Here is a 16,962-nt window from a genome sequence, read left to right as displayed (position 1 = left end):
AAAGATTTTATTGGGGAATCGGGGGAGGGGAACAGTGTTGGGGAATTGGGGGAAGGGGACCAGCCAAGTTGTTGTTCTTCAATCTTCATTGTGGAGGGCGCCAGTCACCATCTGGCTTCCCATCGGCAGCTCGTGGCCTCTAAGCTCAAGATGCTGTGTTAACCATCTTAGTTTCGGGTGGGCATAGCTACCATCCCATGCGGGAGTCAAACCAGCATGCTGTTAGGAGCACATGCTCTATCCACTGAGCCATCTGGGCGGCAGCTCAGCTCAAGGTGCCAAGTTCAGTGTTAGTTGCAGGCAGGCACAGCCCACCATCGAACAGGAAGTCTTGTTGTTAGGAGCACGTGCTCACACCAGCTGAGCCATCCTGCCACTTGTTAGCAGCTCAGCGACAGCTCAGCTTGGTCGCAGCGTCACTGGCCCATGTGGGAATCCAACTGGCAGCCTTGTTGCTCAGAGTTCACACTCTTAAGCCAACTCTTAACCAGCTGAGCCACTTGGCCAGCCCAAACTTGTTTTTAAAGGATAACTACTGAGTTAATATAGAGGCAAGATTGAAGTGGGAAGTGGCTCTCACAGTGAGACCAAGTATGATGCTTTTGAAATTATCCAATAGCGGATGATGCTTTTGAAATTATCCAATAGCGGATGAGTCCTTGACAAAATCAGTGAGACTGGAGATGAGGACTGGATTCCAGGGTAGTTGCCATACAAGCAATAAGAGCATCCAGCAAATAATTAGATGTGATAAAAAGCAGTCAGGTATGATTGAAGTTTCTAGTTTAAGAAACTGAATAAGATAATAGTATTGGGCCGGCCAAGTGGCTCAGTTGGTTAATAGCGCGAGCTCTGAGCAACAGGGTCACCAGTTCGATTCCCACATGGGCCAGTGAGCTATGCCTGAACTGAGCGCAGCTGAGCTGCCAACAGGTGGCTGGATGGCTTAGCTGGTGAGAGCACAAGGTTGCCAGTTCGACTCTCACATGGGATGGTGGGCTACGCCCACCCACAACTAAGATTGAACACGATTGAACACGGAACCTTGAGCTGAGCAGCCGTGAGCTACTGATGGGCTGCTGGACAGTGACTGGACTTGGAGCTGAGCTAGCTGCGCCCTCCGTAACTAAGACTGAAGAACAACTTGCCTGTTTCCTTTCCCCAATTTCCCAAAAAAAAAAAAAAAGAAAAGAGACATAAGTATTAACACAAGTATATTAGAAATAGTCAATTTAAGATTGGGACATAATAGGTTTGAAGAGCCTGACTATCTATTCAAATATGCCCAAAGAAGATGGAAATAAGAATCTTAGGCTGTAGAATCAGGAATCTTCCAACAGCATGTAACATACCAGCGTTTTCATAAACCAGGGATATCATTAACACTTTCTTCTGGAAACATTCAAATTTTGAGCAAATTACTTTGAGATTCATCTCACAATAAACTAGGAACTGCCTACATAACACTTCTGTTAATTTTGGTGGATTTAAATTAACCTCTCAATGAAATTGTATCAGTTCTTTAAATCTGTTGAGAAAATTTTTTCCACATGTAGGATATTTGGTGATACAGACTGAAATTCCCATCTCTACCTGTGGTGGGCAGAATAACACTATCTCCCCTCAAAAGATGACCATGTCCTAATCCCTGGAACCTGAGTATGTTACATTACTTTATGTTACGTTACAAACATTATGCTATGGCAAAAGGGATTAAAGGTGGCAGGTGGATGGAATTAAGGTTGCTCATAGACTAAAATGGAAATAAAGTGATTACCTGGGTTATCCAGGTGGGCCCAATGCTGTAACAAGGGTCCTTAAAAGTGGAGAAGTGGGGCCGGCCGAGTGGCGCGATGGTTAAGAACTGGCTTGGGACGCCAGAGGGCCCCAGTTCGGATCCCACATATGAGGGCCAGTGACACTGCCCTCTACAGCTAAGATGCTGAACAACAGCTCAACCTGGAGCTGGGCTGCCATGAGTCGCTGGCGATGGTGTAGGCTGCAGCCCCTGTGGCAGTGGATTGCCATGGGCTACCGTGTGTAGCCAGCAGCCAGCGTGAGCGGCCAGCAGCCGCAGTGAGCGGCCGTCCAGAAGCCGGCGACCGATCTGCCTCGCCAGAGAAGAGCGCGATGATGGTGCCAACTTGGGCCAGTGAAGCAACGTCCTCCACAACTAGAATGAAGAACAAAAGGACAGCAACTTGTCTGTTCCCCTTCCCCCAATTCCCCAGCACTGTTCCCATTCCCCCAATTTCCCAATAAAAAAATCTTAAAAAAAAAAAAAAAGTGGAGAAGTGGAAGAATGGAAGGGAGCCAAGGAATTAGGACCACCTCTAGAAACTAGAAAAAGCAAAGAAATGGATTCTCCCCAAAAGCATCCAGAAAGGAACACAGCACTGACAACACCTTGGTTTTAGCCCAGGTAGACTCATGTCAAACTTCTGACGTCCAGAACTGTAAGGTCATAAATGTCTATCGTTTTAAGCCACTACGTTCATGGCAATTTGTTACAGCAGCAATATGTAACTAATACAATACTTCTGTACTAAAACATACATATTAAGAGCATATAATCTTTCTGAACGTTGTCTTTCTTCAGTATAGTTTGGCCATGGTCAGTAATCAAAGGCTCTCCGATTTGATTCTGTTTTCCTATTAAATCAGAGTTAACTTCACCTACAGAAGTTTTTCCCAAACTCAAGACATAAATTGGTGTTCTGTGGAAATAAAGAATAGAGAGGGAGGGAGGGTAATGCTCTTAAACATGAGAAATATAATAATATTTATATTGATTTAAAACAATCTGCCTCTCAGAAAGCTGCCGTATCTGAGAATGCAAGGGCCTGGTACAGAGGGCCACCCAGAACATGAGTCATAACATTTGATTAGAGCATCAGTGCAAAGGCAGCATTGCCCCACAGTCTCATTGATATGTCACTGACTTGGTAATTGGTCTCTTTTCCTTGTCTTAGATTGTACTTTCATATTATGTTTATCATTTTTTTGTCCTTACCAAAATAAAATGAGTTTCTCAACTGGTTTTGTTATAAAGGGAAACCATTTAAACCATTAAAAGTCTTCATTGTCAGTAAGTTTAGGAAATGCTATGCTATAAGTCTAACAAATAATTTTAACTTCTGTGAAGGATGAGTAACAGTAAATGATAAAAAAATATATAAATCAGATTTTCTAGAATGGCTTTATTTTAAAAACCTATACAGAGTTTCAATTTAATAAACTATTGCGCCATGAAGCATCTAATTATACAGCAACAGGAAAAAAAAACCACAAAGTACAGTTAATTAGAGGTTATCCAAAAATAAATTCACAATTTTGAAGTTGAAATACATATGCTTTTTTCAAATAAACAATTTAAAAAGATTTTGTTTCAGATAATTTTCCTCTTAAACATCTGAGATACACATAATCTTTTGAACAAAAACTAAACAACCTCAATAGCTTCACAAATAAGTGCTTCTATTTATTTGAAAAATAACCCTCAAACCATTCAATTACTAATTTAGTCACAAAATGCTAACAAAGCCAAATAAATCATTGCTATAAAATGCATACCTCTTGAAAATGAAATCTACATCTGAGTTGAGAAGAGAAATAAACTTTTTGTAGAAAAAGTTGAGTCTTCCTGACTAATTGATTTTCTATCAAATTTATCCTATTCTGACTACTTTCACAATATATCTTAATCCTGAAAGAGGGCGGGGTGTTAAAATACGACAAGCTTCTTTGGCCCTTTAGATAGAGGTACCTTAAATGTAAACAGCTGTACTTAGAGCCTTCCAGATGTGGACACCTATGTCTTATACTGAGTTGAAGCTGTATGTCCTTGTTTCTCAAAGGCATGATAATTTCCTTCCTAATAATGAAAGATTGGTGCACTGAGATTTGTTTTCAAATGCCTTAAGAATCAAAATTCATATGTCTATAAAGAATAGTTTCAAAAGATCAGAGGAAAGCATTATGATACTACATCATCGATTTTATTAATGGTAAATGTTTGCATTTATTTTTAAAAGCTTAGCTCTTGCTAAGCATTTTTCTTTTTAACAGGAGCTAATAAGCAAGAATCATTTGCCATACAAAAACTATATTCACAAACAAGACTCTAAATTTAATCAAGTGAAAGCTAAAAACCATTGGAAAAATACAAAGCAAAATACTGCTATGAGTCAATTAAATTGCTTTCTAGCACTGAATAAATATACTGTATCTAGAATGACAAAGCATACTGAACTTAAAAACAATTTGTGGATTCACTCTAAGTAAGACTAGCATAAGTATGACATGCAATTCATGACCAGCCCCACCCCTGCAAAACAATTTTTTTTTAAACCAAATCACTTGAACAAAAGGTTTTCATTTGAGGGGAAGACCATCTGTGTTTACCAAACAGATCTTCCTTGCAAACTAAACTGTTTGAACCCTATATCTCCTCTTCCCAGATGCTACTTATACATGTCTTTGCATAACGACTTTACATAGAATTACTTTTCTGGTAACAGTGTCATGGCCATAAATAATCACTTTTTAAAAAACAAGTATCAAGTGCAAATCTAGAAAACTTCCTTTAAAGAATTACCCTAACCCAGCACACATACAGTATTGCTATTTCACAAGCTAAGCAATACAACTTAGAAACGTGTGTATGATGATACACACACACTAAAGACTGCCTTCTATAAAGTTTTAGTAAGTGTTGCCAAGTTAATAATTCTTTCAAGGCACTGAAGAACCATGTAGATGGAGTTTCCAAAATATAATCAACAATTGCTTAAATTGTTAAAAAGCCCTGAGACAGAACTTTCGATAGCTTCCTGAAATTATAGATTTCAGACAAAATGGCACATTTGTTTATTTTATAGAAAATTACAGGACCATTTTGCTTTTTGGAGGAAAGAAGTCATGTTTATGAAACAAAATCAAATAGACTGTACAGGGAAAGGAACATATTCAGCAATATTATCTTTCCTACACATTTTATACATGTCAATTATAACCTGTAGTTATGGATTTAGGCACCAAATTGATGTGGCAAAGTCACCTTTCTGTGCCTACTGCTTAAATTCTCAACAAAATAAAAATTTCAATTTTAATCTTGGGTTTCCATCTCCTCCTTAGTCACAAATATGAATGTTGGAAAAGTAATACTCTTGACAGAAAAAGATAGAAAATGCCCATGTAGCAACTTACAATTTAAATTCATCAGCTCCACGATCTAGTTCATATTTTTATATTCTAGTTTCACCCACTACTAACCATTTATCAGTAAACTGAGGCTCAATCTAAAGGATTTTTCCCCTCACTATAGACAAGCAACATACACAAGACATCACTGAATAGTTTTTCCTCAAATTTAATGTTTTAAAGAAGTACAACTATAATTAATAATACTGTTATAGTTATATAAGTATATGTTAAAGTTCCAAGGCTATATATGATTATCAAGTAATATCAGTAAGCATTCCTATCATAATAGTCAAGCAAATAAAATTAGGTTGCTTTTTGAGAGGAAAAAAATTGAAACAGTTACAAGTAGACTTAAAGACTGACATTTTCAACAAGGCACATATAATTTGAAAAAATCTTTTACCTTCCCAATTTAGTACAAATTCAAAGCTAACCTAATTTTAATGTTTAAAATGTGTTTCTCCCTTCTGATTCAAAATAAAATCACAAACCCTTCCAATTAACAGACATTTAGAACCTACTCAATTATGACTGATGACAATTGGGAGGGAGGGAAGAAATTCTGTTGTCCCCAAATTTTTAGTAACTTGATGTTTACCATGACGTTAGATCTTGTGAACACAAATAATTAAGATAATTCAGGTGCTTCTTTTTATATTTAATCAAAATTCTATTTCACTGGGAGAGGAGTGGAAGGGGGTCTGTTGTTTAAGGGGTATAGAATTTCAATTTTTCAAGATGTTTCAATTTTTCATAACAATGTGAATTTAATTAACACTACTGACCTGTACACTTAAAAATGATTAAGATGGTAAATTTCATGTTGTGTTTTTACAATAAAAAATGCAAAAAAATTCTATTCCAAAATTCAATTTTTACACAAGCTATGACTATAAAATATTTTAGACACTAAGGTAAGTGCTTTTCCTTTTGCATGTTTTTTCAAAGCAAGCTGTATGAAAGCCTGTAATTTACAAAGCAACTGTCAATTAAACTACATTGAAAACTGGTTGAAGACACTTTTTACTATTCAATTAAATATACTCTCTGGGCTTACTGCTTTAAAGAAATCTACATGATCCCTTTTTCCTCTTAATTCAGACATTGACTTTTCTTTCTTATTTGCTGCAGCCCCCCACTGTCCTCCCAATCCTACCCCATCATTAATTCTCCTAATTCATAAGTTTAATTCCTAGTCTAAAAGGGTCCAAAATTCATAATAAACAAAGAACAGTAATTGGGCAACAACATAAACTAGACAGCATATTTCTACCACGTAAAAATGAAGCAAGGTTTGAAATTTGAATTGGACAAATCTTAAGCAGCATGCATTTCAATATGCTAAAATGGTTTTTACAGGCTAAAACCATCAAAGATATAAATTTAAGAAAGTTATTTTCAACATTTCAACAATTAATTTTAGGCCTTAGTAGCTAGCTGGTCAATTTGCAATGAAAATTACAAATAACCAAGCATAATTCGGCCAGCTACACTAAACACTTGTCTAATATAATATTCCTATACTAATACAAAATGACCTTCTCTTGAAAAGCCTTCTTGCTCCCAATAAAATTAAATATGTATATAGTATAAGCAGTAAAAATGTTAAATTATGTGAAGAAAAACAATTAGAATAGCACCATCTGGTAGGTTGTCTGTATGTTTTGGGTAACAGAGCTGACAATCTTAGAAAAATAAAGGAGAAAATGTGGTAGGAGAGAGGGGATAGAAAGAGGGAGTACAAATACTACTTAATGACAACTCTTATGAAACATTAGGAAGAAATGTTATCAGTACCTTTGGATCTCTTCTTTTTGTCTATGTTATTTCAAATGTACAATGGCTGCATAAATTCTGTACGTGCTAAGATGCTGACCATTTTTTTCAATGTTGTATATCTAGCCCCTGAAGCCTAATAAATAACATTTTTGAATGAATTCATGTCTGTTATTTTTTTAATGATTAAGGAAAAGTAAAAGCTCTTTGAGGCACAAGATAAAGAGATGATACATAGCTATGAGAAGGAAACATACCTAATTGGGAAAGTACTGCTGAGACATATATAATAAGAGGTAGCAGTTTCACACAGTTAGAGGAAAGTCACTTAAACAATTCAGTTCTTAATCTTATTCTCTCTCACAATCCCAAAACAAGTTTAAAATAATTTTTAGGTGCTTGAAAACATGAATAGAGAAATATGTTCTATTCATTAAATAAATTTCAAAGTGGTACAAATACAGAAAATCCACAAGTACAGAGCACAATAATTATAGTGATTTTGACTTTTGTAATAGTTTGTAAGTTATTATATTTTTAATACGGTGGAAATAAACTAGACTGGGAGATGAAATTTCCTTTTAGGAATATATGTTTTAGCACTGCAGTTCAGAAGACAAATAAAAAGGGTTTAAGTAAAGTAGAGCTCTAGACCATACGATTCTCTGGTTGGCCAAACTATGCAGGAGTCAGCCAGGTGCTCTCCCCTTACCAGCTGATCTACTGGAAAAGAGATGGGTGGCCCATAGCATGGAAGAAAAGGAAAACTCTGACTTTTGCCATTTTTAAACCTAAAAGAAAATAGTCTGTCTCTTTATGTGAACATCATCAGTCAGATATTCTTTTCATAACTTCAAAATATGGCTTAAGAAATAGCCTCAGTGGCCCATTAGATAACTGAGTAAAGTCGATATAAATTTTCAAATGTAAATTTATAAAAATTTTCCTGTTCTAAATGATAAGTTACTAAGTTAAACACAGATATGAAATTACCAAAACTACAAAATCAGCCAGCAAAGCTCACTATTATTTTCACCAGGTCTTGCAAAGGCAGCAGTCATGAAATAGCCAGAAACATGATGTTATGAGAGCTAGAGACTTTGTACTTTCAAAATTAGTTGTAGCAGAAAAACTGACATAAGAATTAGATTCAAAGGGGAAGAAAAAACTACTAAAAAAATAACTACCCTTAGGAGTAAGTTTATACATGATATATAGTAGACACTACTGTAAACAGCTGATATTTTTGTAATCTAGCAGCAACGAACCCCAAAACACTTATTTATGTGTACATTCATTCTGGGTGTTGTAAGATTACTCATTCAAAGGACAGAAAATGATTAGATACTCTAAAGTCAAAGTTTGAGTATAAAAAAATCTACAGGTAATCAGATATATTTCTGTACATGTCCTAGTCACTCCTTCTAAAGTAAGTATTTATTATTAGGTTATTTACTATGTCTTGGATATTGCTGGCAGTTTGCATAATATCCTCATCTGTAGGTATAAAGAGAGACTGTTTTCTTTATAGTAAGCCATACTATCAGAGAGTGGAAGCAAGGCCTATGATGAAGGTAGAATGAGTAACACTGTCAGAATTAATAGATATGGAGAAGAAACGATTGCTGCCTTTGGATAATGCATTAGTCTTCTCAGATCACTGGGTTACCACTATTCAGTATATTAGAAAAACTAAATTGAACCTCAGAGGCCAAATAGGGGAATATCATTTCACTGGGCAGATCAAGCCAGGATAAGCAACCATAGAGAAAACTGAGGTACAATTTTCACTAACACTATTTTTTTTAAGGCTGGCTGAACTGAACAGTGTATAAATTAAGAAAGGCAAGTATTAACAGTTAATTAATAAGTACTCTTTTATTGGATAATTTTCCTCCCTTTAGTTCCCTATTATGATTGTTTATTTTTCCTTTTCATATCTATGAGTCATTTTGAAACTGGCAACCAGATTTAAATCTCCTTTTCCTTTTAGTATCTAGAAAATAAGCTAAATGCGAAGTCATTATTCTCTCATTCTATGTTTCCATTTACTCTAAGAATCCAGAAACAATCATTTGGATAACTTTACGTTATCTTACAAAGAGAATTCTCTCTTCAATATTCCTTTAACATATGTGACATAATGGTTTACCTTGCCCCTTTCATTTATTTGATGCATTAACTTTCTGAGTACCTGTGTCAACCCACTTTATAAAATCATAATAAAATGAAGGAAAGCAGATCATAAGGAAGTGTATCTTATGAGGTCTAACAAATTCATAAACCATAAGAGAAGATGCAATAAAAACAAAAAATAACAGATCTTTAAATGACTTTTCCCCTTAGAAGCCAAAAGTAAATTACCTATGAATTACACGGATTTGATGTTTCAAATTAAAAACCAAACAAAAACCCCCCCCATGACTTCAAAGATTGTTTTGTAGAGTTTTTTTTTGTTTTGGTACATTTATAGTCTAATTACGCTCTAGTAAAGAAACTATGATATTAAAAATTAATTCATTAGAACCTCCAACCAGCTTAAAAGCTTACTAAGAGCTCATGACCAAATACCTTAGCTAACAAAACACACTGAGCTTGTTAATACAAAAGAATCCTTCGTTCAATAGCCTTGCGACAAATAGGACATTCACTCATTCGGTCTCCGCAGAGCTGGCATGTTCCATGGCCACAAAGGAAAATCATATTCTTCAGGCGATCCAAACATACAGGGCACATTGTCTGGAGTGTGAGATAACAAATAAAGTAATAAGTGCTGGGATATTTTATTTTTTGAAAGTGTAACATGTGACAGCTCTGACATCATTAATTTTCTTTTATTGTTTTAGTCAAATAATTTTTTGTTGCTTAAATTTTTTTTTTTAATTTTTAAATAGTTAAAATGTCATCCCTATAAAATAGAAATATTGGTTGTACTGTCAGGACAGTATAAAAGGCACTACATAAAACAAATACTACATAAAATAAATGCCATGTAAAACAAAAAAATGCAAATGCCGAAATCTAATAGAAAATGGATGAAAATGGCTCCATTCAACTGGATCAGATCCCCCAACTCTGGGTACTATGCTGTTCTTCTATGAAAATAACACAATGTATCAGGCCTGTTGGGAGGGGGGAGCACTACAGAGTTGCTAGGAACACATGCCAAGCACTATGCTAGGTATATATGATACAGTCTCTCAGTGCTATTATCACTCCCACTTTAAAAAACAGGAAACTGAGGCTTAGTGGGATTAAAAACTTCCTCAAGGCAAGACATAATGCGAACTCAGGTCACATGCCCAGACCTCTTGCTTTTAAAAATCTTGTTGCACCACATTAGTATTAATGTAGATCCCCTTAGTAAAAAACAATTAGCTTTAGTTACCTATTAATACATGTAACTTCATGAACTCAGAAGAATTTAGAAGTATGACAGGTATACTTCTGTGAAACACTCTAGGAAATCACTTGTTCATTCACAAAACACATTTTACATTTTATATTTATAAAAACATATGCTACCTTATCATATTATAATATTTCATTCTGAATTATACTTTTCCCAAGTAACATGGAAATGAAACAGTTAAACAAGAATGTCCAGAGTAATAAACCAGACCTAAAGCCAATAAGAAGCCTATGAGAATATGTAGTTACCGACTTTGACAATACCAGAAATCACTGGGGAATTGTAGTCTAACTTGTTAATCCCACTCTTCCAAAGTAAATTTACACATTTATCTATTTAAAAGTTCTGAGAAGCAAAGCAATAGAAAATCATATTTCTTTTATTTTAAAAAGCCAAACCAGTTTTTTAGTGCCATTAAAAGTTTCTTTTCCATTAACATTTCAAGAGTTCTATGTAAGTAATTAACAACTCTTATTTCCAAAAGTAAACACATCTGTGGAGCCTGGGTTAAGTTACTTTGAGTTAATATATCCAATAAAAGCACATGAAATTAATTTTTGTTTGTTAAAGAGACATTGGGGTAACATATATCCATGAGTCTAAGTGAAGAATTAAATATTGATGATCAAAAAGAAAGAGAGACACACACACACACATTGGGGTAATGGAAAGATTGGAGATTTAAAATAAAAAAAGAGTTATTCATATGCTTTCTCTTGGTAACCTTGAAGGGGTCCCTGTAAGGAGAACTGGGTCCCTGGATGGTGAACACACAATGTGATATAGAGATGATGTATTATAGAAATGTACACTTGAAACCTATGTACTTTTACTAACCACTATAAATTTAATTTAAAATAAATTAAACCACAATAAATTTAATTTATAAAAAAAATAAATCCCATCATTCCTCAGAAAATGAAATTTGTTTTAAGTGTTTAAATACTTTAGTGATGAAATATGGTAATGATTATTTAAGGAAGAAGAAACTTCTTTGAATAGTAAACTGTGCATAAATGTAGAGCTGAATTATTATTTTAGGATCCAAAATAAAGTATCATTATTCATTATAAAAACAACTTCAATTCACAATTAGGAGATAAAATGCTTTTCACAGAAGATGTGTTCAAAAATCAGTTTTACCTTTCTATAAGTGTCTTATGGAAAACGAGTTGTGATTCTAAGAAGCTTCAAAAATTTAAAAATATTTTATTTTACACTAGAATGAACTAAATGTGTTCCTATTTTAATATTCCTACATTATATTAAGAACTTGTAAATCCATATTTATCTTTATTCCCTATCTTGTTAGTGTTACTAGGTACTGGATTTCAGAAGAAAAACTGGCCCAGTTATACAGTTTTCATCTTTTCAGATGGCTGTTTAAATTCCTAACAAATATGTCTCACAAGGGTCATTAGTTAACCTGGGTCACTACCTATTGAATAAGTTACTTTCTTATAAATTCAGATAGAAAAGACAAGAGTGATGACTCTTAAGAGCTGCATGGCAACACTGATGTGATTGCCAAACTAAAGAAATAACACACTTTGCAGCTCAATCCTTTGAATTAAGTCAGATTTAATTGATCAGTCAAATGGTAAGGTTAGAGGGAAAAAAAGACTTTCTTACCATATACCTACAAGTTTTAGCTATTTTTTTCTTTATTTTATTGTTGCTTTTATTAAATATTATTGATAAAATTAATAATTTTTATTAAATAAGTAGATATGAACACTTCTGTTGGTATGTATACCATATAAAGAATAAATAACATGACCACCACCCAGTTTAAAGCATGGAACACTAGTTTGCTTTTGAAGCCTCTCCACAATCTCCCCAATCCTTTCCATCTACCTCTCACTGATAACCCCTATTCTGAATTTTGCATTTATCTTTCCCTTGCTTTTCTTTATAGTAAGAATGTATGTAATTTTTTGAAGTATCACATCTATACAGAAATGTGCTCAAATCAGAAGTGTACAGTTTAATATACATTCACAAATTGATCAAATGCATAGAGCATCAATACGCTAGAAACTTCTCTCATGCCCCCTCCCAGCAATCCCAGCCAAGAGAATTAGTATCCTTGATTTTAAACACTATCTGTATGATTTTTTTTCAATTTGCATCCCCAAACAATACCCTAGTGAGTTTTATTAGATAATGGCAAATTTTTCCAAAGTATTTTTTAGTAAAATACTTATATTCCCGCCAGCATTATGAGTTATGACTGCTACATATTCTGCTTATACACTTGATACTGACAGTTTTTAACAATGAGTTTTTCCCTCAGTCTGGTTGGTGGCAAAAGGTGCCTCATAGTGGTTTTAATTTTCATTTCTTAATTATTAATGTGGTTGAGCACTTTTTCATGTTTATTGGTTATTTGTGTGTTTCCTATTTTGGAAAGTGCCTGAGTAAATCTTTTAATCAGATTTTACCTACCGCAAATATTCAAATACTACAAGTGATACATTAATATGAACCATGCTTACTACAGAAAACACCAGTAGTGTTCTAGAAAAATATGAAATGCCACTCAGAATCGTTGTTTACCATGAAGAAATTATTATTACCTGCTCTTTAATGTCCTGTAACTGTTGCTGCAGCTTCTGCACATCTGCATTGACATTGGTATTATCCTTGTCTTTCTGTAACACCGGGATATTTCCACTTGCTATAATATAGATAAAAATTTTAATGTTATGACTGTTTTGACAACAATGATTTCTTATGTCTAAAATTACTGCTGTTTTATTAACAACACAAGGCTACTATTAGAATCCTCTTTAAAAAACTGTTTACATGTGAACAATAGATGCAGTAGTGACATTCATGTTATACTCCTTTATTTATAATCTTCAAAAAGAAACAGGTTTACACATTAACTTCTAATTATATTTAACACAGCTAGACAATAATCTATATGCAGACTTTTGGATTTTCCAAGACGCTACTTGCTTCTTTGACAAGTTCACAAATACATATTATGCTTGTTCTCTGTTCCTGCACAGTACGAACCCAAGAAGGTAAGCAGCACAGCATTTTAGCCAGTTTGGGCCCCAATAATTATCTAAAAGTCTCTTATTTGATGTTTATGAGAACACACAAAAAACTAGCCTCCTTCCCTCAGTCCCAATCTCCTTGTTGTTTCTGATCTAAGATGAGGAACTCCATGAAAGAAAGGCCATGATCAGTAATCTGCTAAATAGAGGGAAATTTTTTATTTCACTTTTCATACTCTCTAGATTCTTGGTCTTTCACTCTAGTTAACCTATCCCTGGGGTTTTCATTCTGCTGTATTGGTGATAAAGACAAAAAGCTCTTGGCAGAAGTAGCTACACTAATGTTTTCCTCATCTGTATACAAAGAAATCAAAGATATCCAATTTATATCTAGTGCAAAGATGAAAACCATTTTTACACAGTTGTATTACTGAAAAGGTTGAAGGTAAATAATCTACTTTTCATTTTTCCACTTGTTCAGTGGGTTATATAGTTCAGTTTATCTACAGTTACTCTGTCCCAAATTATTGCTATTCCATAAAATACTCAAATGCACTAAGTAAACCTGCTAGATAAAGGAATGAGGTTAATACTTGCATAAACTGAAAAAATAATTTGTAATATAATGTTCCCCCAAGATACACTAAACTTCATCTTAAAAACAGCAAATTTCCTTTAGGCAAGAATATTCTTTATATCCAAGATGGAGGTTTCATAAAAGACTAAAATTTAAAGTTCTATAATCATATCACAAACTAGAAAAGTATGTCAGGCTTCTTGTAATGTAACATGAGCAAAGCCCTACCTAGTCCTCTGTAAATTCAAGCATACACCTATGTTTTACAAGGCCACAGTGTGCTATGCCTGAGAAGAGATGTCAGGGAAGTCCGAATGAGAAGTCTAATGCTTAAGAAAACCCACTTACAGATATCATCGGTGGCATCTTCTGAACTTTTCCCTCCACAACACATAATGAAAGGCACTCTTCGTTCAACTACTGCCCGGCACTGCACACATTTTTTCATCAGGCTTGCACAGTCTGGAAAATAACAGTACGTGTCTTACAAAAGAGAACATGAATAAGAAGAGGATTGCCTTTCTCTGCTCATTTTTCTGACTTAAATTTAACACTGAGATAAACTACAGCCTGCAGGCCTAACCTGAGCAGTTGCCTAGTTTGTAAATAAAGTTTTAATGGAAAATAGTCCCACCCATTTATTTACATATTGTCCATGGTTGTTTGGGCACTGAAATGGCAGAGTTGAATAGTTGGGAAGAGTTTAGTTACTACAAAAACCATGTGGCCCACAAAACCAAAAATATTTATTATTTGATCCTTTACCGAAAAATTTTGCTAGCCCTGCATTATGAACTTAAATAACCTGAGCTCTTTTAACTTAAGGCAGAATTCTCTTTCTACGCGCACTCTGACAGTTGATAATAGCCATTATACCAGTCTCTGGTAAACACAGAATTACTTGTGGCAGAATGTTACAGAAGACGACCTTGATCCTTTCTCTCGTTGAGGAGCTGCCTATCAGAATGAGAAAAATGAGGCTAAAGCAAATCTATGCCCATGAGATTAAATCTACCATACAATTTATATATTATGTTAGTAGGTATATGAAAAATCAACCCCTATTGACTGAACTATTTTATAAAACACCATGCTTTACCTTGGGCCCAGTTATTTAAACTTGTTTAAATCCTTCATTGACAAATGTAGAAAGCAAAGGGGAGGGGAGAATATTAATAATGAACAGTGTATAAGTTTGAAAAGAACAAGAGGGATATATAAAAGCAAAGTTTAAAACATCTCTTAAATTTTAATATTATCTTCACAAAGATAAGATTTTATTAAGTTCTCTTGACATAGAGGTTAAGAACGGTTAAGAAGGTCAGATATTATAGCCCTAAATGGTTGCTGTGGGTGGTTTAGTGGGGAAAGTATGCAAGAGAGACAATAAAATGTGCTGATTTTACATGTGAAAAAGGGCTAGACGAAACGTTTCAATATTCATTTTTAGAAATAAATTTCTATTGTGTGTAAGAAGAGCTCATTTTGTGCTAATATAAATTAAATAAAAATTCGACCTAGTGGAACACAGCATATTCAATCTTCTCTGAGGTTCAGGACCAAGGAGTAAAATAGGTGACATTCTAGTACAGAGAAAGAAATGAACGTACTAGAGGCCCACCAACATTTTTGCTTGAGTTATCAAAAACAAACAAATAAACAAACAAACAAAACCAAAGATATAATTTGTTTCACTTTCTATTTTTATAATAATACCGAGGAAGTTTTTTATAGGCTACTTACTCTCACAAGCACACATGTGTCCACACGGTTGAAAAAGAACAGCTGCTTTCTTGTCAGAGCATACCACACATTCTTCAATCTATAAAAAAGAGGTTACAGCACAAGCGTGAACATCTACAGAGAAATCTAGTAACTAGACTAGATGTATCCAAATGTATTTCCTCTGTAAGGAAACCCGAGAAACTTAACACACACACTTCTCTGTCCTCTACTCTCTGGGTTACTCGTTTTCACATCTTTGTATACACCGCTTAACAGGTTCTATCTCCACTTTAGTAGCCCTACCTGCTCTAATGCATGAAATAGAAGAACTCCGTTTACTCTGAGATCAGGGAGACCAGACTGTAGACTCCAGTTCTTCCTTTTCAAAACTACTTTTGAGAAAAAAATAAAAAGAACAAATGACTGAGGTAAGACAGATTTCTAATATTAATAAAAATCTAGCCAGATTAGCCAGACTGCTAAATCCCAAGGAGAATTTTTCTGTTTACCTACATCTAAGGAACTCTAACATCCTTTTCCAGGACTTGGTCAATTCCCCCACCCTGGCGGGAGCCCAAAGTTTTGGGCTATTCTTTCTTCCTGATCTCTGAAGTCTTGCACAATGTATTCATATTGTTCCTCAATTTGACCTCCTCTTCACCTCCATTTAGTTTGAGTGTTGAGTGTTTAACTATCTCTGAACCTTGGCTCTGGCTTCTTTTTACCTCTACCTTACCCCATGCTTCACATCCATCTTTCACCTATTCTTCTCCCTTCAGACACACATTCACATTTACCAACATCTTGTGTTACTTAATATTATTGTCCAAAAATGATGACCACCACTTACCTATGACTTCCCCTAAACAGCCAACTATTGCATGCACTCTCTCTATGGACTTTCCCAACTTATACCTTGCTATGTGCATAGAATTTACAGAGTTGCAGTAACAGTGGAAAGCAGTAAGACATAGTTGGTCAGGGTACTTATATTCCTGGATTCAAATTCCAGCTCCAGTACTAACAAATTACCTAACAATGCTGAGCTGCAAATTTTTTTATAAAATCTGAATGATAAAGAACAACCCTTCTTCACAGGGTAGTAAAGAGCAAATCAGAAGATAGGGAGAGGAGTTACGTGTCCCTTATTCATGTATACCCTTGAACAATTCTAAAATATGAGATGGTGAGGGCACAACTGAACTAAGACAGAGCAATATGGAAGAGTAGAAAGTTTTGAGAACTATTTAAGAAGATCT

General features: G+C 34.7%; 1 protein-coding gene across 3 annotated transcripts in view; it reads right to left on the bottom strand.

The window, feature by feature from the left end:
• Positions 1-3,976: 3,976 nt before the first annotated feature.
• The window catches only part of MIB1 (MIB E3 ubiquitin protein ligase 1), a 144,421-nt gene continuing 131,435 nt past the window's right edge, over positions 3,977-16,962 (bottom strand). For all 3 annotated transcript variants that reach the window (XM_019653864.1, XM_019653865.1, XM_019653866.1), the window contains exons 18-21: positions 15,722-15,800; positions 14,327-14,440; positions 12,973-13,073; positions 3,977-9,720 (exon numbers count right to left, since the gene is read on the bottom strand). In XM_019653864.1, the coding sequence (XP_019509409.1) occupies positions 9,580-9,720; positions 12,973-13,073; positions 14,327-14,440; positions 15,722-15,800 (435 nt within the window). In that variant the 3' untranslated portion in view covers positions 3,977-9,579. The remainder of the gene's footprint in view (positions 9,721-12,972; positions 13,074-14,326; positions 14,441-15,721; positions 15,801-16,962) is intronic.

Source organism: Hipposideros armiger, unplaced genomic scaffold, assembly GCF_001890085.2.
Source record: "Hipposideros armiger isolate ML-2016 unplaced genomic scaffold, ASM189008v1 scaffold_209, whole genome shotgun sequence".
NCBI lineage: Eukaryota > Metazoa > Chordata > Mammalia > Chiroptera > Hipposideridae > Hipposideros > Hipposideros armiger.
The sequence above is the reverse complement of the archived record's forward strand: the minus strand, read 5'-3'. Positions and strand labels throughout refer to the sequence as shown.